We start from the raw sequence: 26,814 nt of genomic DNA, 5'->3' as shown, positions 1-26,814 counted from the left end.
AGGAGTGATGAGATCTTATTGAGGAAAATAATTCCCAAATTTACAAAAGAAATTAATAAAGGGGAAGTTTTGAGGAAAGACATTTATTCCAATTTGAAAATAAAATAACTTTTACGACGGGATAGGCACAAAGAAAAGAGAGAGAAAATTCACCCGATGTGCGTTTTGTAAAAAGATTTAACCCGGACGCCTGTGCTGATTTAGAAAGAGAGTGAAAGACGTTGAAGAGAAGAAGCAGAAAGTACTTAATATGGAGATGAAGAAAGACGGAGAAACAGGAGCGAGAAAAAAAGGAGGAAATGCACCAGCTGAGGATCAAAGAGACAGTGACAGTGAAAAAGGAAGTCAGGGTGAGAGAACTGAGGAGGAGGGCCCAGCGAGAAAAGAAGCCGGGACTACCTCAACAAGTGGAGAACAGCGCCCTGGGAAACCTGCCACAAGAGATGAATGCAAAGCGGCCTGCCAAACAATCACACCAATCCAAGATAATGCGCGTAAATGGGCTGCGGGCCTCACGACCACCCCGTCAGCACCGATCTTCGACCAAGGACGTGGAAGAGGAAGAGGACGCCTGCCAACAAAAGACGACGTCTGCTACAACTGTGGGAAACATGGCCGCTTTGCTAGAAAACTGCCGTCAACCACCCGGGAAAACCAATTACAATTTACACAGACAGAATCAAGTTTGATAGGAAATTTGTGATTTGTCAGGACCAGTCGTGATAGCAACGGAGGATCATGTGACGTAAAAAACAAACAAAGAAAGCAAGTGTAGAAGCAGTTCTACATCGTGCGTTTTACTTATTAGGCCGTGATACACTGACACCTTTAATATCAGAGTCAATAAGCAAGGGCGAATTCAAATAAACGTCAACATTTTAAAAGGGCACATTATTACCGGTTGCTACATTTGGAAGAACAAAATAGGACGTCAATAATATTAGAAGTAGCTCACAATAGAGTCCGTTCGAGCAATGACGTGCAACACATGGTTAGTCTGGAAGGGACTATCAGATACAATGTATCAAAAGTAAGTGACTTACTGAAGCCTCATTTCGACTCAAAAGGGGCGCATTGTCAGTGATAAGCAAAAAGAAAAAACCTTGCCAGAGCCTTAAAACCAATAACAGAGAAGTAAATTATGTCTTTTATAGAAGTGTGCAATTATTGTCGGGCATGGATTGCAAATTACTCAGCAATCACACGGCCATTGCTGGACATCATTTATGACAAGCCAATGACACTTGCGGCTGACAAAGCTTTTGAACTTGTCACGCATGAAATCATTGATTACAATGTATTAGCATTGCCAATTTGATATTTAATTGCTAAATTGAGTCATGGGAACTCCCATGTCTCAACAGATTGATATCCATAGTATGATGATTGATATGATTGATGTCGGTCTGTGGAGGCCGCATCCAAATTGCCACCAAGCCGCGACCTGACCTTATTGACACTTTTCTCCCGACTGGATTGCAAATTTAAATTTTGTTTCAAGGGATATTAAAATCTGCATGTTCAGGACAAGCAGCAGAATGTTTTGTACTGATTCAGGCTTGTAAGACACAAAACCAGGTGCACATTCCGGACTGATAAGGAGTAGAAGCGTTTGAGAACCAAGGTCACAAAACAGATAACTTGTAAGAGAGAAATTGTTAGAATAAGCAGCAAGAGCGTAGGTGAGTGTGAGAAAGTCAAAGTTTGAGGTTTCCCATCTTGTATGCGCTGTGTAAAGCATTGGTTGAAAGTCAAGTCAAGTCAAGTCAATTTTATTTGTATAGCCCTTAATCACAGACAGTCTCAAAGGGCTTTACATAGCCACAATCGACATCCCCGATCTTAACCCCCAGGAGGGCAAGGAAAAACTCACAAAACCTCATTAGGGGAAAAGTGAGAAACCTTGAGAAGGGACCACAGATGGGGGAATCCCCCTTCCAGGATGACCAGGCTGCAATGGATGCCAACTGGGCAACATTTGACACATACAATGATGCTATGCGATAATAGATGAGATAATATAAGAGTCAATTGAATGAAGTGCTGCAGGAAGATGACTTCAGTGGAGTGGGTCCTCATCCAGGGCCGTAATATCCATGGCAGCATATCCGAAGATGAGCCTTCGATCTTGTACCGGTCAGTTGGTGTAAATTCAGTACAGCCACTTCCAAGTGAATCGCCATCACCTAATTCGGGGAATTAGGAACAGAAAAGAAAGAACAGAAATAGCAAACAGGCCAACAAGTAGTTCAACGAAGTTCTGAAATATAAGGAAATCAGATGAGGCGCTGCATGAAGACGACTTCGGCAGAGCAGGTCCCTCCCCGGTTGGTCAGTGCCGTAATCTTCAAAGCATGTCCCCATCACCTAATTCCCAAGCAGGCGAAGGAGGGGGCAGAAAAGAGAAGAACCGGCAGTAAACAGGCCAACAAATAATTAAATTAGATGCTAAAGTATAAAAATAAGTTGATCAAATGTCGCGTGCAGGAAGACGACATCACTGGAACAGGTGCATGCCCAGTTGGTCAATGTCTTAAACTTCCTAGTGGGTCACCGTCACCTAATCCCCCAGCCGGGGGAAAAGGGGGCAGAAAAGAAAACAAAAGAAAAAAAAGCGGCAGTAAACAGGCCAACAAATATTTCAGCTAAATGCACAAGAGTATAAATGCGTCTTTAATAGTGTTTTGAACATTTCTACTGAGGTGGCGCCTCGAATATCTGAGGGAAGTGCATTCCAAAGCATTGGTGCCCGAATAGAGAACGCTCTAGAACCTGCGGACTTCTTTTTGGCTCGCGGGATCACTAAAAGACCAACATCTTGTGAGCGAAGGTTTCGGGACGGAACATATGGTACCACGAGGTCAACGAGATAGGAAGGTGCTAAGCCGTGCAATATTTTAAAAGTAACTAGCAGAACTTTAAAATCACATCTCAAGTGGACCGGAAGCCAATGCAAATTGGCTAATATCGGGGTAATATGATCAAACTTTCTCGTCTTAGTTAAGAGTCTAGCTGCTGCATTTTGAACTAACTGCAGACTTTTAATACTAGACATGGGGAGACCCGAGAGCAAAGCGTTACAATAGTCGAGGCGAGACGTAACAAACGCATGGATTAAGATTTCCGCGTCACACGTTAATAGAATTGGGCGAATTTTAGCAATGTTACGCAGATGAAAAAACACAGTTCTAGTAATATTTTTAATGTGGATTTGAAATGACATAGTTGCGTCAAATATAACGCCGAGATTTTTTGTTGAATCCTTTTGGATAATATTACATTTATCGATATTCAGAGTGGTGTCTTTGAAAAGGTACCGATGACGCGCTGGTCCAATGATGAGCATCTCGGTTTTATCTGAGTTAAGACGCAAAAAATTGAAAGACATCCATTGTTTAATTTCGGCAAGGCATGCCTCTCTAATTTATAGGAATCGCGCGGATTCGTTATATCCAACGGCATATATAACTGCGTATCATCAGCATAACAGTGAAAACTAATGTTATATTTCCGTATAATATCACCAAGCGGTAGCATGTAGATGCTAAACAATAGAGGTCCAAGTACCGATCCCTGCGGAACTCCACATGTGATCTTACAAAGATCCGAAGTCGCATTGCCATGAATTACACGGTGCGTGCTCTCCGACAGATACGAATTAAACCAAGAGAGCGCTGAACCTGAAATGCCAACACACGTTTCAAGGCGTTTTAATAATATGTTATGATCAACGGTGTCAAAAGCGGCACTAAGATCGAGTAAGAGTAATATTGATGAGGTGTCGGCGTCCATAGCTATGAGAAGATCATTAGTAACTTTAGCAAGGGCCGTCTCAGTAGAGTGGTCGGCTCTAAAACCCGATTGGAAAGGTTCAAATTTATTATTAGCAGTCATATATTCATTAAGTTGTTGCACTGCGACTTTTTCAAGAATTTTTGCAATAAACGGAAGATTTGAAACCGGCCTATAGTTGATGAGACTCTCTGGGTCAAGGTTTGGTTGCTTAAGTAACGGTCGGATAACGGCGGTCCTAAAAGCTGCTGGTACTACACCCGTGGTAAGTGATAGATTAATTATATTTAAAACAGACGGTCCTAGGGTCGTAAACAGCTCTTTAATTAGTTTGCCAGGAAGCGGATCGAGCACACAAGTTGTCGGTTTTGCCGCACTCACCAATTTTGTTGGGCTTTCAAGAGATACTTTTTTAAATTGAGATAAGGTTATCGGACAGTTATCAGCCCTAATGTCCCTATTAACACCATTTATCGCGGAATTCGACGGAATTTTAAGAACAGTGTCTTTCATCTCATCACGAATACACTCAATCTTCTCAGTAAAGAATTGCATGAAATCGTGAGCTGAAAAGGAAGAGCTATCTGAGGTTGGTTGCTGTTGCGTTAGCATTGCTACGGTTTCAAATAAATATTTAGGGATGTTTTTATGTAAGACAATTAATCTAGAGTAATAATTAGTTTTGGCTAGATCGAGCGCTTCCTTGTAAATGATCTCACCATGCCTGACGGAAGACCTCAAGTTTGGTCACACGCCATTTGCGCTCAAGCTTCCTACAAGATCGTTTCAGTATGCCCTAAAGCAGGGGTGGGCAATTATTTTTTCCATGGGGCCACATAAGAAACATAAAATATTGTGGAGGGCCGGGCCAAAAGGCTGAACTCAATTCTGCATAATATTAATTGTATTTCTTTTTTAAAAAGCAGTAAATAGCACTGTTTTGACAAGCTGGCAAGAGTATATATTAAAGTTAAGCAATGAAACTAAATACCAAATAAACTGAAAAAATGAGGTTGCCTTACAAAAATGTATTCATTCAAATTTCTCAACACAATGGTAGACAAAATATTAACATTTTTTACTATTTGTGACTCATATTAGTAAACATATTCTGTCACATTCACTTCAAAACACATTTTGAGTTCCATATACTGTTGGATAGTTGTGTAAAGGTTCTGAGCATTTTAAAGACATCACAATATTGTCTTTTTGCACCAAACATTTAGCAAGATACAACATATTGACTGTCACTGAACTGTGATTTTGAGAAAAAGTGTCCCAGTTCATTGTTATCTGGTGCCTTACAGTAACATGCCTACATTTGTGGTCTAACTGCCTCATTTGGTGTTTCAATGTTCATTTTTCTTGTTCAGTGAGAGAAATCTAATCTCTGCTGGGCTTTAACAAGTGCATCAAAGTCAGGCTGAATGTCTGAAGTGGAGATGCGAAGCACAGCTGACAGATGATCATCAATGAGAGAGGATCTGTCCCTGGATTTTGTAAACTTCATAATTGAAAATGTTTGTTCACAAATGTCGGTAGAGCCAAAGAGAACAAACATCTTCTGAGCATGTCTCCTAATGTTTGGAAAGTTCTCCTCCTTGAGAGAAGAGTAGAAATCCAGCACAGATCCTGACTTAAAGTGCTCTGCCAGTACTCCATCAGACTGCAGGTCAATGAGTTCCAGCTGAACATCACTGGGTGCATCATCCACACTGAAGGTAAAGGGAGAGGAAATCATGTGGATTTCATCCTCCATTGTTCTTAGATCCTCAAATCGCCTTGCAAACTCACCATGCAATGCTCCTAACATGGATGAGTACCTGCAGAGGTTATCAGCTGATGGTGTGACTTCTTTCAGGGTTTGCATGTGAGTGAGAGTGTTGCTCTCCAGTTGTCTTGAAAGAATCTGTATCTTTCTCATGAAAGCCTTCACCAAGGTGTGCATTTCATGTACAAAAAGGCCCTTGCCTTGCAGCTTGGTGTTCAGTTCATTCATCAGTGCAGTCACATCAACAGCAAATGCGAAATCTGCCATCCAGACCTCATCTGCAAACTCTGGGATGGCCTTGCCTTTTGTCTCACAAAACTCCTGGATTTCTGCTTTCAGATCCCAGACTCCTTTTAACACTTTGCCCAGGCTGAGCCATCTCACAGAAGTGTGGTAGCCAATGTCACTGTGCTCACTCTCATGCTCCTCCAGAAGTGTGACAAACTGTCTGTGATTCAGTGCCCGCGCCCTGATGAAGTTAACTATTTTAGTAACAACATCGATAACATGGTTAATTTTTAGCACTGATTTGCACAACACATGTTGGTGTAAAATACAATGTAAGAATACTAATTTCTGATCGGGGTCCATTTCAGTCACTTTATCCTGCATGCGTTTTAAAAGTCCGACATTTTTCCCGGTAAGATTTGGACAACCGTCCGTGGTGACACCTGCCAGTCTGTCCCATTTCAGTCCCAACGTGTCCATACAAGCATTTACCTCAGTGAAGAGATCGCTCCCTGTCGTCGTCCCTTTTAACGACCGCATTGCTGCCAGCTCCTCCGTAATCCTGAAGTCCGGCGTTATCCCGCGGACAAATACGAGTAGCTGGGCTGTGTCGCGGACATCACAACTCTCGTCCAGAGCCAAGGAGAAAAAATCAAAACTTGGCACTTCACGTTGCAGCTGTAGCTCCAGATTCCCCGCAATGTCCTCGACCCTTCTCGTCACGGTTCGCCTGGACAGCGGGACTTGTTCAAATGCCGCTTTTTTTTCAGGGCATATTAGTGCTGCCGAGTCTACCAAGCACTCTTTCACGAACTCCCCCTCTGAGAATGGCTTGCTGTTTTTGGCTATTTTGTGGGATATCACAAAGCTGGTCTTGGTTGCTGCATCCCTGGATGCATGAAGCCCGGTAAAAAAGCCTTGCTGCGTTTGTAGCTTAGCTAGCAAAGCTTCCGATGTCTGCGCTCTTTCAGCATCAGTAAGGTTTTTATATTTCTCTGCATGTTTCGTCTGGTAATGCTGACTCAAATTGTAGTCCTTCAACACGGCGATCTGCTCCCCGCAAACGAAACACACAGCTTAAATAAATACTTCGCTGTCCAATTTTTGTTGAAAATTCTACATTCGGCATCTACCTTTCTTTTTTTAGCCTGAGCGGACATTTTTGAGGGCGAACGTCGTCTTGTTGTGATTCAATCGCGCTCATGTCTTGATATACGCATTACGTCATTATGTGCGACGCACATTGTGCGGGAATTAAAAAAAAACAATTTCAGAATAAAAGCAGTGCAGCTTTAGCCCATGAATGAGGTGAAATTAAAAAGTATGTTTATTTTGAAATTTCCAATTAACCTTACACTCGCGGTCAGAGTCAACCAAGGGTATGTGGCCCGGCCCATACAATGCCCAGGTCTGTCATACGGGACAGTCAGTGCCACCCGACGGGCCGGATGTGGCCCGCGGGCCGTGCAATGCCCAGGTCTGCTCTAAGGAATGCATCTGCATCTTTAGCTTACTATGGGTTAAAAGAGGGAGACCGTCACAATGCCCTTTTCCACCAACAAGCCCAGGAACATTTAGTTCTATCTCTAAATCCCCCAAAAAATACTTGGAAACATATTTTACTTGAAGGATTTCTATTCTATCAATGACATTATGCTGCGATGGCCCCCATCAATAAGTTAGGGTCCAGCAACAGGTGTTCCATCAGACGCACACAATAGCCTGTGTGTGCTAACTTCAGCTCGCTTCCAGAAACGTCTGTGACTATGTCAGGAATGAAATCGGGCATCAGCCGCAACATGCTTCCTTTTTAAATGCTCGTTTATCACCGTTGTGCTGCGAAAGGGAGGTTTACATCGTAGGACGTAATTTTGTGAAATGCCCCCATGGTCCGGTCAAAGTTGGGTTTGCACGCATTGCTCGTGTGCGGCGGGCACAAGTCAAGGTAGCACGGTAGAAACAATATAAGACAAAGTCACCGCCTGAGGTTTGACTTGACCAAACCAGATTTGCCTTTCTGTGTCCTACAGACGTCAGACAAAATGATCTCTGTTCTGTGAAAGAGGAGCCAGATTTGACTCACGTCAAAAAGGAGGAGGAGGAGGAGGAGATCAACAAGTCACCAGTGAACGTTGTCCCGATAAAGACTGAAGATGAAAACAAGGATGAGAGTGAGGACAACAGAGGGGCGGAGCCTACAAGCAGCAGTTCAAGTCATCACGTGACAACAGAAGGTGATGAAGACCCCTGGGGGCCATCACAAGTACATAATGAGGACACATTATCAGACGCTCATGACGATGATGATGATACTAATGATGATGATAATGGGCAAGCTAAAGGTGAAAGGGCATGTCACACTGACTCATTCACTTCAAAGTTGACTTTAAAACCGCACACAAAAACACACAGTGGAGAAAAAACATTTTCTTGCTCGGTTTGTGGCAAAAGCTTCCTGCATAAGTCAACATTCACGGTCCACACAAGAATGCACAGTGGAGAAAAACCTTTTTCTTGCTCAGTTTGCGGAAAAAGTTTCTCTCAAAAGGCAAATTTAACAAGTCACGCAAGAACACACAGTGGTGAAAAACCTTTTTCCTGCTCAGTTTGTGGAAAGAGGTCCTATCGTAAGTCGCATTTAATAAAACACACAACAATACATAGTGGAGAAAACCTTTTTCTTGCTCAGTTTGTAGCAAATGTTTCTCTATAAAGCCTAATTTAACAAGTCACGCAAGAACACACAGTGGAGAAAACCCTTTTTCATGCTCAGTTTGTGGCAAGAGTTTCTCTCAAAAGTCTAATTTACGAAGCCACACAAGAACACACAGTGGAGAAAAACCTTTTTCCTGCTCAGTTTGTAGGAAAGGTTTCACTCAAAAATCAACTTTAACCAATCATAGAAGAACACACGGTGGCGAAAAACCCTTTTCCTGCTCAGTTTGTGGAAAGAGTTTCTCTCGTAAGTCGCTTTTAACGAGCCACACAAGAACACACACTGGAGACAAGCCATTCAGTTGCAGCGTTTGTGCTAAAATAATCTTCACTAAACAGGGTGCTGAGAGTCACAATTGTGTTGGTGAGAATAGCAGCGATCCTTGAAGCTTAAAAAACGACCAAAACAAAAACTGAAGGAACCGACTCTTTGTGGTAAGATGTAAATGTGATTTAGAATAAAATATGATATACTGAATTTTGCAAAGCTTTTTTATTGACATTAAGCCAATGTGATCAGTGTCAGAAGAACCATTGTGTCTGAGTGATGATGAGTCTTCTGCAATCTAACATGCTGCTCTTATTGTATTTATGATAATTCCAAAAATATTTTTGTTTTCAAATATCATTGTTTGGTTCAATAATATTGTCCCTTGAGATCTATATGCTTCTATAAATGTTTTTTTTTGTTTGTTTGATTTATTTTTAATAAGCAAACGTCACCACTCGGAGTTGAGCATTTGCGTCCTCGTCGTTAGATGGCGCCATGGTACTTTTTTTTTCTTAAATAAATTTGAAAATATCGATACGCAAACAACTTTGGCACATATTGAATACAAAAAGTGCATCGTTGAACAACAAAAATTAGGAGAGAAAGAAAAAAAGAACAATGTGAGGATGTCGTCCACTAAAGTTGAAGTATAGTTAGTGGAGAGAAGGACATGGATTTTTTGGGAACAGTTTAATTTCACTTGCAAAACATTTTATACATTGAGGTAAATACCTCAAGGCAAGCCTCACATCAACAGTTGGATGAATACTTCAAGTTATTAAAAAAAAAAATCATTGCATGTCATGACGAACAAAAATGCCCAGACACTATTTTTAACGGAACGTTTTGCTCTTCTTGATTAAGATCCTTTAGATTGAGATTACAACAATGTTTCTTCAATTATTTTAACATGTAAAAAATATACAAATATTTTTAAATACTTTTTATCTCAATCTTGAGTATTTGTCAAAATATTTGCTCATTTAAATATGTACCCAAATATTTATTGAAATTAAATTAATACTTAAAATTTGATTTAAGAATTTTTTTTTATCTTTCAAAATTAGGATTCCTAAATGTGTTCAATATTGAGTAAATGTTTCTATATTATTATGAATTTAATTTACTCTGTATGTGGTTGCGAATTTCAAATTGAAATGTTTCACTATTTTATTATTTAAATGTTAGAGTGTTAAAAAATATCTTAGCATTTATTTAAGTACTTAAATATTTCATTTCAGTATTCAGAGGCGCAGCAACGAACTGCGTGATGGGGATCATCTCCTTCGTGGTGACAAATAAACGCTGACTCCAGTCGCCATCAGATTGCCAACTCCTGACATTCCAAAACCTTCAAGAGAAACTGAGATGATTTGCGTTTCTCTGTCTGGTTCTTTTTATAGTTCAACTTCTAGTTCAGTTTTTCACCTTTTCACACAGCGTAATGAAGGCCAGTTGAGCAAGTGGAACAAGTGATTTTATTGATGATTGTGGAAGGCACCGATTTCATAAGCACAGTTTCTTCTCACAACTTTTCCATTAAGTACAATTAAAATGACAACTGAAAAGCATAATGTTAAAAAATGTTGTTCCAGGCAAAGGCAATTAATTTTATTTATAATGCTTGATCTTAAAAACAAAAAAAACTCATCATCACTCAGACACGTTGGTTCTTCTGACACTCATCACATTGGCTTAATGTCAATAAAAAAGCTTTGCAAAATTAAATTTATCATATTTCATTCTTAACACAAAGAGTCAGTCCCTTCAGTTCTTTTGGTCTTTTTTTTAAGCTTCAAGGATCGCTGCAATTCTCACCAGCACAATTGTGTCTCTCAGCACCCTTTTTAGAAAATAATTTTTTAGCACAAACGCTGCAACTGAATGGCTTGTCTCCACTGTGTGTTCTTGCGTGGCTTCGTAAATGTGACTTTTGAGAGAAACTCTTGGCACAAATTGAGCAGGAAAAAGGTTTTTCTCCAGTATGCTTTCTTGTGTGGCTTGTTAAACTTGCCTTGATAAAAAAGCTTTCACCACAAACTGAGCAGGAAAAAGGTTTTTCACCACTGTGTGTTCTTGAGTGCGCTGTTAATTGTGACTTTCGAGAGAAACCTTTTCCGCAAACTGAGCAGGAAAAGGGTTTTTCACCACTGTGTATTCTTGTGTGTTCTGTTAAAATTGACTTTCCAGAAAAGCTTTTGCCACAAATTGAGCAGGAAAAAGGCTTTTCTCCACTATGTATTCTTGTGTGACTTGTTAAATTTGCCTTTTGAGAGAAACTCTTGCCACAAACTGAGCAGGAAAAAGGTTTTTCACCACTGTGTGTTGTTGTGTGTTTTGTTAAACTTATCTTATGAGAGAAACTCTTGCCACAAACTGAGCAGGAAAAAGGTTTTTCTCCAGTGTGTGTTCTTGTGTGTTCTGTTAAACTCGCCTTTTGAGAGAAGCATTTTCCACAAATTGAGCAGGAAAAAGGCTTTTCTCCAGTGTGTGTTCTTGTGTGTTCTGTTAAACTCGCCTTTTGAGAGAAGCATTTTCCACAAATTGAGCAGGAAAAAGGTTTTTCTCCACTGTGTGTTCTTGCGTGACTTGTTAAATTTGCCTTTTGAGAGAAGCTTTTTCCACAAACTGAGCAGGAAAAAGGTTTTTCTCCACTGTGTGTTCTTGTGTGCAGTTTTAAAGAGAATTTTGAGGTTAATGATTTCCCACAGTGAGAACATACCCAACTGTCAGTGTGACATGCCCTTTCACCTTTGGCTTGCCCATCATCATCATCATCATCATCATCGTCATGAGCATCTGATAATGTGTCCTCATTATGTACTTGTGATGGCCCCCGGTGGTCTTCATCACCTTCTGTTGTCACGTGATGACTTGAACTGCTGCTTGTAGGCTCCGCCCCTCGGTTGTCCTCACTCTCATCCTTGTTTTCATCTTCAGTCTTTATAGGGACAACGTTCACTGGTGACTTGTTGATATCCTCCTCCTCCTCCTCCTTTTTGATGTGAGTCAAGTCTTGCTCCTCTTTCACAGAACGGAGATAGTATTCACTGACGTCTGTAGGACACAAAGACAAACACACATTTTGTTTGGTCAAGTCAAAGCTCATGCAGCGACTTTGTCTTATATTGTTTCAACAATGCTACCTTGACTTGCGCCTGCCGCACATGGAGCAATGCGTGCGACCCCAACTTTGACCGGACCATGGGGACATTTCACAAAATTACGTCCTACGATGTAAACCTCCCTTTTGATGCCCAATTTCATTCCTGACATGGCCACAGACGTTTCTGGAAGCGAGCTGAAGTTAGCACACGCAGGCTATTGTGTGCGTCTGATGGAACACCTGTTGTGGGACCCGAACTTATTGATACAGACCACTGTGGGCCATCGCAACATAATGTCATTGATAAAATAGGAATCCTTCAAGTGAAATATGTTTACAAGTATTTCATTTTGCATTAAGAGATAGAACTAAATGTTCCTGGACTTGTTGGTGGAAAAGGGGGTTGTGACGTTCAGCCTTTTTAAGCCCATAGTAAGCCAAAGATGCAGATGCATTCCTTGCAGCATGCGCTTGTTCACTGATGAGATCCGTGCAACCCTGGATGGATGCATTCAATGTATTTTAAATGTTTGGATGGGGTGAAACTACGCACACGTGCACAAAACAGTGCAGGGCCACCCGAGGTTCATTGACTCTCACCCGACCAAGCCTGTACAAAGTTCATAAATAAATAAGACCAATACGTACTTGCTTTTTTTAAAACTTAACATTTGGTGTTTTATCCACTACAATTGATCAATCGCCATTGATGTTTTCGCCGCAGTGTGTACATTTTTTAGAGTCAGGCAGAATTCCTTCTGTCAAGAATTGCATGAAAAAGATGGAAAATAAGTAAAATGTAAACTGTTCAATAATCAGTTCAAATTTTATACTGGAAAAAACATGGAGTTGACCCCCCACTCTTGGTTATTCTTTGGCATTTATTTTCTGCACTGATTTAATTTGGCATAAACACATGTTCAGCAAACCGACAAGTAGAAGTCAATATTAAAAAATAAAACGGCAATAACCGTGAACGCATGTCCCCAAACAACTTAATGTTGTGATGCATATTTCTAACGATAGAAAGTCGTTCTATACAAAGCAAATGAGAGTAAGACGTGTACAAACCTGCTTTGAGTGGCACAACACGAGGCTGCTTGCTAACTTCGTCCAGCAGTTGAAGATGTTGCTCGTTCTCTTCTTTTATTCCACAAAGTTCCTCTTTGTACTTGGGTGTCGTTCTTTCACACATTTTCAAATGATAATTCCAAAAAACCCGCACTTGATCTCTGCTTGGCGATGAGTCATGTGCCTCTTTTCGTTAGCGGCTAGCTAGCTAACAAGCTAAGCTAACTACGCCGAAAAGCATCAACGCGCGAAGATGAGGTTATCGGCACACAAAGACTTAATGAATTATGTCGTGGTACTTTAGAGTAGCACTGGACATTCTGTGAGAAAATTACAGTCAGTTCCACACTAAATCAGAAGAATTTAGCGGTGGGTGTTTTGGTTCCGGTGTGGACGGGTCGGTGGATGTGGTCGAGGTCCTTCGGAAGCTGCGCGCTTGCTTATGACGTCATGCTTTAAGCGCGTATTTTCCAAATATATTTCTTTGCCTCAGTGGTTTTTTTTACACCTGGCTGTTCTCTTTTAATATATATTCTATGTAATATTTTAATTCGGTTGATAAAAAAAATTTAACAAAATAATTAAAATAACGCCACATAAGCGAGTCAGCTCCGACGTCACTTCCCCCTATGCCCGGAGAAGCCGCTGCTGCAAGAGCAGTGGGACGTTTACGTTTCTCCTACCGAACTTGCAACAATGCTGTGGTTCACACGGGCTGCAAGATTGTATGAATATAATGTCGGCATATACTCGCAGTGCCTCTCAATTATTTCACGCCCGCCCCTACCAAGAAGAAAAAAGATTCGCGCCCCCCCCACCACCATTTTTTTCTGTCTTTGTAGATTGATATTAGATTGTCAATAAAATATCCCTTAACTAAGCTAAATTGCTAAGAAATATAATTTTGAGAATTATTATTGTGAGGATCTCGAAACTCAGTACTCTGTTGTGCAAATATTGATGATGACAAATATTTACTCATACGTTTTTTGTAAAATCTTTTTTCACAAAAGCAAACCAAACACAATTATTAATACCAAAATCCATGCGATACATCTAATTTGAAGTACTTAGCACCTGCCATGTCACTCAAGATTTCTTCACGCTTGGGAATCTGATAATGTTCTCTTATATGAAACAAATCAGTGCCTACCTTCTGCCATGGAGTTGTGGGAAGGTCAGCTACTAATACGTACATAATATAGAAAACACAAAAAGAAGAGCCAGGGGGATTTTAAACAAAAATTCTTTGTAAATAACAAAAAGCAACAGCTTTAGTATGTTTACGATACGTTTTTTAAAAATAATTTTATGGTTGCTATACGTTTTTTTTAAATGATTACTGTAATGTTCCGTCTTCTATCTTAAGAAGTCACGCAGGCAACGTGATGCTGCAAGCTTGTGTCTCTTTATTTACTGACTTGCATTCTCGTCTATGTGCAGACACACTTGTTCGTCTGGTAACCAAAACACACATCGGGCAATACTGCTAACTAGTGGCCAATGATATAACTGCTATCATTACATCTCCCTTTCAAACGTTAAACAATGCCTATGCCTTTTTTTAATAATTATTATTATTTGATTCTTATTATTATATTTTTGTTTTGTTATCAATTATGTTCACTTCTTATCAATATCTATCCATTTTTTATGACAACAAGCAGCTCTACAACAATTTTAGCAACAATCACACAACATTAAACATTTTCAATCAGCCTGTCCGGTTGTCGTCTAACTCTTGTTGATCTTCGAAGAGGTTCAGTAATCCCAGAAATTGCTGGTGGTTGAGGTCTGTGCTCCTTCGATGTATCCACCTGCTTTGCAGCCTCAGCCGTATCAGAAGATTTCTTCCAGTCCTCGGGAACCTTCAGAAGACTCCTCCAGTTCCCCCTCACTCTTTGTTCATGCTTTGTTTCCACAATGTAAGATCTCGGTCCGGCTTCGATAAGGACAGTCACTTTTCTGTCCCAACAATTAGGTCCCTCAATCCTTCCAGTGTCTTTCTCAGAAAGAGGTTCCAGATGTTTTGGAGCTCTGTCATATGCAATTTTCTGTTTGAGTTTGAGCATTCTCTTCTTTTCAGTCCAAATGTTGTGGTTATGTCCTTGTGGTATTTGTGGAAGCGTGGTGCGAAGCTTACGGCACATGAGTAGGTCAGTAGGCGAAGAAGCTCCCCACTCCACAGGTGCAGCTCTGTAACTCAATAGGGCAAGGTAAGGATCAGATGCATCATCCTTGGCCTTCCTGAGCAGTCTCTTGATGATTTGCACTCCCTTCTCAGCCTGGCCATTTGCCTGTCGGTATAAAGGGCTTGAAGTGATGATGTGAGCCTCAGCCTCCTCCGCCGTAACGCAGTCCTTGATGTCACTGTTATGGTGCGGCGCTCGGGATAACGCATCAGCAAGCACTATGTATTTTCCAGGTGTGTATATTAGCTCAAAATCATAGCGCTGCAATGTCATCATCATGCGTTGAATTCTGGGCGTCATGTCATTGAGATTTTTCTTCCTAGTTTAAATCAGTGGCTTATGATCAGTCTCTGCTATGAACGTGGGCAGTCCATAAACATACGTGTGAAATTTGCCACATCCAAACACTAAACCCAGTGACTCCTTTTCGATCTGAGCATTGCGTTTTTCAGTCTCTGACATTGACCTGGATGCATCGGCTACAGGTTGCCATGTGTCTCTCGCCTTTTGCAGCAGTACGGCACCTAGCCCATCTTTCGACGCATCCGTGGAAATTTTGGTTGGTTTTGATGGATCAAAGTAGGCAAGGACTGGCTCAGTTGTCACAGTTCTCTTTAGATCTTGCCATGTTTTGTTGTCCACTCAAAGACTACGTTGTGATGCAGCAGCAAACTTAGGGACTTTGTCCTTGAAGAGAGGTTTGGAATGAACTTGCCCAGGAAGTTTATCATCCCCATTGCTCGCAGAAGTCCTTTTTTTTCGGTTGGAGCTGGCATGTCCAGTATTGCTTGCACTTTGGTTCTGTCTGGCACCACTCCATCTGCTGTGAGCTTGTCAATTCTGTAACTCCAAACAGACATTTCTCTCGTTTTAGTTTAAGTCATTCATTTGAACTCTTTGTAGCAGTTCCTCGAATCTCTCACTGTGTTCTTGTTCCGTGTTTCCCCAAACAACCAAATCATCAATGAACACACGGGTTCCTTCCAGACCTTCTATGATTGACTCCATAGCTCTGTGAAAGATCTCAGGCGCAGACTTTATGCCAAATGGCAGTCTCAGAAAACAGAAACGCCCAAATGGTGTGTTGAAGGTGGTTTACCTGCTGCTTTCGGTGTCCAGCTTCAGCTGCCAAAATCCATGCGATGCATCTCATTTGCTAAAGTACTTAGCACCTGCCATGTCACTCAGGATTTCTTCACGGTTGGGAATCTGATAATGTTCTCTTTTAATGTTCTCATTCAGATCTTTGGGGTCGAGGCAAACACGTAACTCTTGGGAGTTCCCCTTTTTAACACATGTGATGGAATTTTCTTCCACTTTCTCTATGACTCCGATCCGTGTCATTCTGCTCAGCTCCTTTTTAAATCTCTCTTTGAGAGGGGCTGGAACTCTTCTTGGGGCATGTACTACAGGTTCAGCATCTTCCTTGAGCTGTATTTTATAAGTGTAAGGTAGCGTACCTTGTCCTTTGAAGACAGAAAAGTATTTGTTCACTATACTCTTACTACCTTCACTCTTCAACACTTTGTTGTTCATATTGACATCCTTGCTGTTGATTTGGCAAATTCTTTTTACCAGTCCAAGCTCTTCAGACGCCTTGTCTCCAAGGATTGACTCCAGTCCACTTGGCACAATTTTGAACGTTAATTTATGTTGTCTTCCCTTTGCTGTCACTTTTAGCCTACAACATCCCTTTGTTTTTATTGGCTGATTGTTGTCGGTTTTCAATTTCACGGCCTTGTTAGACGGTTGCGACAGCCAATCAGATCACGAGTTGGTTACAGTGAGCCTTTTCGCTGGCCTTTTGCTGAGGGTGATGAACGCGTTTTGTGATTGGATACTCACTCGTGAGGGGGCGGCGCTATGCCGAATCAACACACTCGAAAGTCGTAATTGGCGGCCGTTCGAAAATCTAAAATATATTCTTGCTTTTTTTGAACCACAATGGCCGAAGGAGGGAAAAGTGTGGATTTAATTGCAGATACACTTGGAAGGACATTTTCAAGTCGGACCTTTCAAGAGAAGCTATATCGTCCAACACTCACTCAGTGGTGCATAAGTGTGTTTCTGGATATTATTTGTCCAGCCGTGGTGTCATAAATGATGGTATTTTGATGTGGATTCATTCAAGTAGGACAAAGTAGGACTTCACTGAAGGCACCTGAAATTACTTCCGTACCCTGGAAGGTCACTGACCTGGCGAGATAATTGCCCCCACCATAAACAATGCTCAGGCCTATTTTCTCTCAGGGCAGTATCTGGTTACATCGGAACTTCAGAACCAAGACTGGTCACTTCTGTGAGCTCCAGTCCCTTCATAGTTTCATAAAGAGAATTACTTCCCATATCTAAATTAGGCCATTTAAAAATACATGACTTTTTTTTATTTCAATTTATATTTAAGCTTGCTTATGTAATAATACAATATTTATTCAATTATTTTAATATGTAAAATTATCAACAATTTAAACCTTTTTATTTCACACTTGAATATTTCTTAACAGATTTGTTCTTTTGAATATGTGCGCAATTTAAATTATTCCATCCATCCAGGCATTTTCTGCCGCTCATCCGGGGTCGGGTTATTGAATTAATTTAATACATAAGTATTTTTTATATTTCAATATTTATTTCAAGAATAGGACTCTTCTCAATGAGTTCAATATTTATAAAATGTTTCTATATTTGTTATTAATTGAATTAAGTCTGTATGTGGTTTCCAATTTTAATATTTCCCTATTTCATTATATAAATAATCCAATGTATAAAAAATATAATATAGCATGAAAAGAAATATTTGGTATATTTGACAAAATGATAGTTTTTCCGAAGTGAGATTCTGCTTAGCAACAAACCCCAAACGCTTGATGGAGCTCAACCTAGAAAGTGTATTTAGCTAGTCAGAAATGTATTCAGAAAGTGTAATATTAAATGTATGTGAGGGGATATTTGAAGAGTTTGAGTTTTGTTCAATGGACCATCCATATACGACCCAGCCAAACACACCGGGAAAACCAGCGCTGACTCCAGTCGCCATCAAGTTGCCAACTCCTGACATTCCAAAAGCTTTGAGAGAAACTGAGCCGATTTGCGTTTCTCTTTCTGGTTCTTTTTATAGTTCAACTTCTTGTTCAGTTTTTCACCTTTTCACACAGCGTAAGTGGAACAAGTGATTCTATTGATGATTGTGGAAGGCACCGATTTCATAAGCACCGTTTCTTCTCACACCTTTTCCATTAAGTACGTTTAAAAAGACAATTGAAAAGCATAATGTTAACAAATGTTCCAGGCAAAGGCAATTAATTTCATTTAAATGTTTGATGTAAACAGAAAAAAAATCATCATCACTCAGACACATTGCTTCTTCTGGCACTGATCACATTGGCTTTGTGTCAATAAAAAAGCTTTGCAAAATTCAATATATCATATTTTATTGAAAATCACATTTACATCTGTCAGGTTTAAAACGGCCCTGACGCCTTTTTTTACACCGGGAATTATTTAAATAATGATGGCTGAATGTCCAAAGTCAATCAAGCAAAGTTTTATTTTCCAATTTGCGAGTTGGTGAGAGAGAGAGAGCCGGAGGCCGAACAGGCCTGTTCGGCCTCCCACACTCCCTTCATCTGACCCCCTCCTCTGACTCTCCTCCGGACATAAAGAGACAAAGAGGGGGGCTGTCTTCTGGAATTCTAGCAGGCAGGCAGGAAACAACCAATCACAACAGTCAGTTTAAAACTTCAGCTCGAAGATTCAGAAACTTGAAACCGAATGTGTGTGTGTGTGTGTGTGTTCAAGCTGTGCTCATGTGTGCTAAATGAGTGTCTGTGTGTATACAGTTATTAGTGATACAAATAGTGTATGAAACATGATTATGAATACACAAAATTGGTGACATATCCTAACATTCCCCCCTGTTGTGAATTCAAAATCATGTCCCTATGGCTTTAGGACAGATCATCATTATGAAATCATACAACAGTGTGGTCATCCGTGGAGAGGCGAAAAACCCTAGTAGGGACAAAAATTCCTCTCCTCTCTTCCGACGTGGAACGAGATCTTCATCATTTGATGCAATTAATCATCATTTTTGTCATAAAAATAATGCAACAAAAACAGTCTACACATAACAAAAATGAAAACCATAATTATCCCGATATATTGTCTTTTAAATTCTTCATAGTGGTCATAACATCAATAATTGTTTCATTTTTAAAACTTTAAATGCAATTATGTTCTTCAATCAAGGCTCAAATTTCTTTATGTACGTCATTAATTTCCAAACCATATCTAATCTTTTTATTCTGTGGCTTCAACATTCGTATCTGTGGCTGGTGGTGTGGTTCTGATGTGCGTGTGGTCCGAGATTGTGACTCGGGGAGGGATTCGCGTTGCTAGGCCTTTAGCTGGAAACCGGTGAAGTTTGTACTGCAACTGGTGGATCCAGCTGCCACGCCCCGCGACCTTTGCTGCGTCGGGGTCAACGCCATCATCTGGCATCTCAGCATTCACTTCCCCCCAACGAAGTCGTTTCGACACCTTGAAGAAGAGTTGGTCTCCCACACGGACGTGAATTCTCTGTGAATCAGAAAAACACTTGACCAGTATTTGCGTCTTTTGCAACTTTTTCGGTCAAACATGTTTTTTGTTGGTGGTTCTGATGAACCTGAGAGTCTATAGGGGATAGTGTCCTTCCTTCGGCTGGCATTGTCCTCATTGCTGTGATTGAAACACAGTCTGGCCATTGTCTCCTTTTTTTTTTTTTTTTTTTCATTAGTGCGTTCCACAAGTCCTGCAGACTGTATGCACAGTGACGCTTTGAGTCCATTTTTAACAACTGTCCCACTTGTTACAACATCATTCACAAAATGCATCATTTTCACTTCAAATCACTTCTTGAAATTCCAAATGTCAGGATAATTTGATTACACAACACTTTTCCCAATCGTTTTTAGCATCAGCATGTGTTGTTGGAAACAGCTTGATCCATTTTGAAAACATATCAATCATAGTCAAACAATATTGCAACCCAAACAAATAACAGTGTCCAAAAAAAAATTTTTTTTGTTGAAAAGTCTGTATGTGGGAACAATTTCATATCATACTTCCCCCTGTTGACACACGACTATCTGCTCGTGTGTCACTCAATGTTTGCATCATTGTCCACCCAATATGCATGTTCAATTAGTGGTGCCTTTTTCCCTGGCCTGAGATCAACTTGTCAAGTTGATTTACTGTGTGTGTGTGTGTGTGTGTGGGGGTGTGGGTGGGTGTGTGTGTGTGTGTGTGTGTGTGCGCTTTCATGAAACCTCTTGTGCTATGTTGACTCTGAGGTTATGGCTTGGCTCCAGCCTTTATTCAATCGTAATCGTGTCATTTTCTGTTCAGAAAATTTTTTTATTTACAAATACTTACTTAGACGTGCTTTATGCGCAACTTTTCTTTTATCTTTTGTGATTTTTAAAGCACCCGTTCGCCCAAAATCAACAGAACACAAGAACATTTTATCTTGACTGTGAGTTCACATTGTAACCATACAGCTCATACAAGATGGGAAACTCCAAATTTTAATTAGCTCACAACCGCCTACGCTCTTCCTGCTTATCCTAACAATTTCTCTCTTTTACAAGTTATCTGTTGGTATCACACTACTAATACTCCCATCGCATAAAAGTCAGCGTGATTTCTTCCTACAACCTTGGTTCTCAGACACTTTCTTATCAGTCTGGAAGGTGCACCTGGTCTTCAAGTCTTACACGTCTTAACTCCTCCAGTCGGGAGGAAAAAATGTCAAAAAGTCAAGTCATGGGTTTGGTGAAAATTTGGACGGCTCCACAGTCGTGTGGCGCCTTCTAAATGGTGCGTGGAAAAAGAATGACGCTGGGCTTAAATGCATCGCACCTTATTAATGTAATGTTACAATTAAATCGCCGTGCAATGTGAATGTCGTGTGATGGAATGTAATTTTTTTCATTCCTTAAAGCAGCAGTGAAAGCTCTTGATCACACTCTTAAGTGGTTCTCTGCCACGAAATCCAAATTGTTGTGACTAATATGCAAATGGATTCACTTTCCTGTGTTTCTGCAGCAACACAAGTCCATGAAGCCATTTTTTGCAGTCACTGTTTGCCCAAATGGCTTATAATAATAATTTGGTAGTGCATTAAGATGCTTTGTAAATACAATCTTGCAGTGTATCTCCACAAGTTCCAACATACACAACCCATTTTATGGCCATGATACTGTAGTTTTAAACTCACCCCAAGCCTGTTGGGCTCTTTCTCTGCCGCATAAATTACAGCCCTGAGAGACTTTGGGCTCCAACTTTATCTATGAAAGGTCAGGGACTTAATGGAGGTCATGAAAGTCCCAAGTGTTGGAATTTATCTTTATATCAATGTTAGAATTTAACTTTAACCCAATGTAAACTCAAATAAGTAATCTGACTCCAATTTGCGACCTTACCCAACTCTCACTCATCCAACAATATGCGCGCTCGTTCTGCAATAGAAAGGTATCAGGAAGCCGGCATTTTCACGCACAAAGTGGATTTATTCCCAATACAGATTTTCTACATGGCACCTGGGTCTCGGGTTCCTCTCAATACAACTCTACACCTCTCTTGCCACCAGCGAATGTGTTCTACCTCCGAGTTGCCCAGTACTGATTCATACTATACAACATGCAAATGGCACAGACAAAGGCATCCTGGCTATGTGTATTGCAGTTAACTTTAGCTCGCTCTCATTGGTCTTTCTCCTCCCGCTGAATCCCGTGGCGACTCCTCCTGCTTGTGCTATCCCCCGATGGCCTCTCCTTCGTCCACTGGTCCCGGAGTCATCTCGTCTCGCTCAGCACCATCTGCTTCTAAAACATTCCATTCATGCACAACCCCCGCAACCAGTTTCGCGCCACCAGTCACACTCTCAGCATTTTACAATATCACATTTTCATACATTGGATGCACCAACATCTAATGAACTATGTTAAGCTCAAACTCTTATATTCCTTTAATAGTCAAAAGTATGAAATCCTTTAAGTGTAACCGAAGTTTAGACCATGCTAATGACCAGACACTCAGGAGAGGAATGCAGGAAGATTGGATCACAGCTGCACCACAGGAGGTGTGAACGAGACCCCTCTGAAACAATGGACTTCCATGCCAGGATCACAAAAGTGGCTCCGAGCAGTCTAACCTTTGTTCAGTTTTAAATTGACTGCCATTTACATTATCCTTTAATCCCTCTCATGACCTCAGACATCTGAGGTCATCACTTGAACACCTTATTTCATTGCTGCACACGAGCTCGACATCACTTGCCATAAAACTAAAACACATCAAACAATTAGTAAAAGAATAAGAATCAGTAGAAAATTTCCTTCCCTCCTTATGGCCTCAGGTCCCCGAGGCCATCTTTCCATACTCACATCCTGGACTCCCGGAGGGCCACGGCTACCTCCGCCTCCTGGGGGTCCTTTTGAGGGATCATCATGTACTGACCACCCGGAGGGAGTGGCCCCAACGTGCGTTCTATTGTCTTAACAGTTAATGATCTGATACATGGAATACAGCAACATCCGCATAACACCATAATAGCGGCAAACACAGCGATAGAAATCAGTACTGATGCAATCAGGCTTTTATATTTACCAAAGATGTTGAACCAGTCAGAATACCAACTGGTGTCCACACCTGAGTGCTCCTTCATTTTGTTACTTAGCGTGCGCAGACCCTCCAATGCCTTGGTAAGGCGACCGTCAGGAGATGTATTGTTGGGAATCTGAGTACAACACTGATCCCCAAAAATACCACACACCCCTCCTCTTTCGGATAACACCATATCTAAGCTTATTCTGTTCTGGAATGCCATAAGAGACGTGGCAGCCAATTGCTCATGCACTGCCTGGAGTGCTGAGGTGGTAAAATTTGCCAATCGTCGGACATTATAGTGGACATAATTAATCCGGTCCACATTTTTGTTTACTGTAACGAACAGGAAAAGACTCTCCCATCCTGCCGCAATTTGATCCACCAATTTATACTCGTCAGGGATCCCTCTTGGAACTCCAATTGCATCTATATATGTGGGATCTCCTGCATTCAACCATTCGTGCATGTCCCTTCTCTTCCTGTTAAGGAAGGGGATTCTTCCCCATTGTCCAACACCTTCCCACTCCATTTTGGCCAGATCTAAGGCTGTCACACTAACTGGCATGATCAGCGTTACCAGGGCGCACTTACCTGAGGCATTGGTGGGAAGCCTATCGTACAGCACTTTCTCTCCACACCACAGCCAAACATCATCACGAGCGAGAGGGATTCCTACTGGCAAAGACACATTTTCATTACACCGTGACTCCTGGAGATTTCCAATCCCAGGACCAGTCCCATTTAACTTTTAGGCAGGTGAACTTTTGTTTTGCAACTTGGGTGTCAAAAATAGGCTCTTTCTTTTTTATTCCCACATCATTCCATGGGTGTGTCCAATTAAAAATTGTCACCCAAGTGTTCACCTGTGTCGGTTGTTTACATTTCAGATTTAGCAGTAGTTGTTGTGTCTGTGTCAGCGTCTTACCATCATCTCGCTCTGCTCCATACCATACCATTCCATTACATGCTCCTTTCGCTCCATCACTTCTGTCATCCCGCATCCTATGTTCAAACGCCAACATCGTCCACACAAAGCACACGCCAGCAGGCAAAATAGTCAATAAGTTAAACATTTGCATCGTCATCGTCTTTGTTCAGACTCGAAAGTGTCTGACTTTGATCCAATTCATGCCATCTACACATTCCCTCTCTTGACCTGCCCGTCCGGGCGGTCAACCTCTAAGCTCAACCTTGGCGGGCACAAATACTGGGGCCGGGCGCAACTGTGAGTTATGGTACCACTTTTGTCCTGTAGTTCCCAATTGGATGGCGTGTGAGGGTCTAGCCCGAACTCTAAACTGTCCTTACCCGCGAGATTGAGTCCACCTCCGGGAAAGCACCCGGAGGTTGATGTACGGAGTGATGTCCGACTCCAGTGATGCTGAGTTCACTGAGTTCAAATATCTAACTGTGTTCCGAGATTACAAATTAAGCCTCGAGCTAACGCTCCAATTTTGACTGTTAATTGACAAATTTTAAAGCAACACAAATGAAATAGTAACCATTTATGCTTAAAATAAAAAATCCCAAAACTATAATAACGCAGATACCGAATTAAACCTCTATTTTTTTCTTTTTTATGGGAAGAAAAGGTGCTCTACAAGACATAGACAGCTCCAAGACCGCTGCAGTCATCACCTCCTATTGTCTCATGATTGGCTCAATCCACCTACAGGCTGTGCCCACACTGATTCTGTCAACTGGGGGAGGGGGTAGAAACAGTGAAAACAATCGCGGAGCTGTCGAGCCGAGCCCCAACTCAGTCGGGCCCTGGGTCCACAACACCTCAAGCAGAGACACACACAGAACTACCACTTCCGAGCGACCCTTCGCTGGAAATTTCGACATTTAGTAATGTTCCCAAAACCAAAGAATTTGTAGTCGGTGCTGAAATATGATCTCCCGATTGTGACGCGGAGTATTCAACAACGATGGGGTCTAGATCTTTAGTATGATGACGCGCATCAATATTCAATGCGATTTGTGGCTCGGCGAAAGTAAACAATTCATACCATTTCCGCTGCTCAGGGACAAGGCACGCGTGCGAGGCAACGCCAGTAGACATAACAAATATATAATTCTAACGCAAGATGCACTCATGACTAAATTTGGATGAGTGCATTTTTGATAAACCAAATCATGTTTGTGATCACATGTACAATGTGATATGTCAATTGGTGAATTGAAAGGGTGGCGGTTGCTAAACCACTCAGACCAGAGCAAGAACAGGGCATACCCACCGCGGGAGGATGGGAACCAGGTTTCAGAGCTGCCCTCAAATGTTTCAGTTCAGTTTAGCCACTGGGAAGGAAGAGAGCACGACATATGCTCCCTCCGACGGATGTGCAGAGTCAAGTTCAGTCCCATCCGGGAATGCCACTCGAATTCCAGTGTTCGTTCAGTCAATGGCAGTGACTCAGGCAATCTTGAGAGTCCACATGGCTCAGTGGGGGTTGCGGAAGGAGCTCATAGCTCGCCCCAATATCCAGCACCATCGAAAACTTGTCCATCCACCGTCCCCGGAATGCTAGGACCTGCTCGTCCTCGAACGCTGAAGCTCCGCGGCCCCCTGTCATGGAATGGGGTACGAGCGGGTTTGTGTCAAGTGCGTTGGGAGTGGGTAACGGTGGCGCCCCCTGCGCTGGTGGAGCTCTTTGTGACAGATATGGCACCGGAGGATGGCACATTCCAGAAAGTGGCTCGGCATGGACAGCTCATCACCCAGTGACCCCACACCCCGCAGCAAGAGCACACCCCACTCACAACCCCCGTCTGTAATCACCCATACCTCTGTTACTGCAATCCCAACCTCGTTGACTGGCCTGCTATGGACAGCAGCCAGTCTTCTGTGGCGCTGCGTCACCCGAACCTTGCCCAGAAGCAGCAGAAGTGGAAGGAGCAGCTGCCTCCTTTTTTCTTATCTCTCTTGGCCTTCTAAACCTGCAAGTACAACAATTTTAGTCACGCTCCTTAATCCAATCGCATATTTTCCTTTTCTGATGTCGTGCAAAATTATGTACAAAATGTGTTCTACTTAGCCCGAGTAGCATTTCTCATTGATGGACTATTTCGCCTGATTTCTGCCACTGGGAGGGGCACGCCCTTGTGGACGGCCAACTGGAACAGCTGTGTAATGTCGACATTATTGGATGGGTCACTGCCGGAAGTCTCACTCTATTCACGTCTCGCCCTGGCCACATAGACCAGGCCTGTCTCCCCCTTCCCCACCTGAAAGACACAGCAACATCGACCCCAACGGGCCAGAAATATCTGATGCACGGCACAGCCAATCTCACCTGAGGTGTCCTCATTTAGCTGGTGACCATCATGCTGGTCAGCAGATCTGGCCTCGGCCTCAAGTGAGGATAGTTCCTCTGAAATAAATTTTGTCCCGCTTGTAACTCTGTATAAACCTCTTAGTCTGGTGTCTCCTTTGTAGGAGATTTCAACCAACGTGACCTCTTTACAACGTGTGACCTCTTTACAACGTGTCGAATAAACCAATGTTGACCTTTCTGCTATCTTTACAGCTGTGAGAGCTGTTACTAACGCCTCCTTCCCCCTTGGGTAATTACGAATGTCTTATCTTCAAACTTCTTACAAGCACCCAGTATCCTGGCTTTACTAGATTACTGCCCTGCTGGGAGACGGAAAGAGCTTTGTCACTCTAAATTTGCGCCTGTCTTTTGTTTTCCTAACACTTTTCACATATGGTCAACTAAAGTTGCTTCAACATCTATTTCCCATTTGTTCTTAAATTTGAGGTATTCTATAAGTTCTTCCAAACAGTGTTTTACAATGTCTTTGTCCTAAATACAATTAAATACGTTACAATGGAAAATATCAGAATAAAATTTCATACATCCAACATAAGACACGTGCTTGTGACCACTTCAGGGTCAGTTTTGTCTGAAATATCTCCTCTACAACAACTTACCCTTGCGTTAAGTGAGTAATTTTCCATAAAAACAGTGCCACTAATTCGACATTAACTTCAAGTATCACTGCTGTGGTGCTG

General features: G+C 41.7%; 2 protein-coding genes across 2 annotated transcripts in view; both read right to left on the bottom strand.

Moving 5' to 3' along the window:
• Positions 1 to 12,053, bottom strand: part of LOC148342338 (uncharacterized) — a 91,258-nt gene extending 79,205 nt beyond the window's left edge. The window contains exon 1 of the mRNA XM_088288144.1: positions 11,924 to 12,053. Coding sequence (XP_088144270.1) covers positions 11,924 to 12,053 — 130 coding nt within the window. The remainder of the gene's footprint in view (positions 1 to 11,923) is intronic.
• LOC148342339 (general transcription factor II-I repeat domain-containing protein 2B-like) lies at positions 4,619 to 7,019 on the bottom strand. The gene is made up of 2 exons (XM_088285994.1): positions 7,015 to 7,019; positions 4,619 to 6,680 (listed from the first exon to the last, which is right to left on the bottom strand). The coding sequence occupies exons 1-2, from the start codon at positions 7,017 to 7,019 to the stop codon at positions 5,162 to 5,164; spliced, it is 1,524 nt and encodes a 507-aa protein (XP_088142120.1). The 3' UTR covers positions 4,619 to 5,161.
• Positions 12,054 to 26,814: the final 14,761 nt, after the last annotated feature.

This window comes from Idiotropiscis lumnitzeri, chromosome 2 (genome assembly GCF_059441095.1).
Source record: "Idiotropiscis lumnitzeri isolate Australia: NSW breed Sydney's pygmy pipehorse chromosome 2, RoL_Ilum_1.0, whole genome shotgun sequence".
NCBI classification, from domain to species: Eukaryota; Metazoa; Chordata; class Actinopteri; order Syngnathiformes; family Syngnathidae; genus Idiotropiscis; species Idiotropiscis lumnitzeri.
Note: the sequence above shows the minus strand (reverse complement) of the source record. Positions and strands in the feature narration are given on the sequence as shown.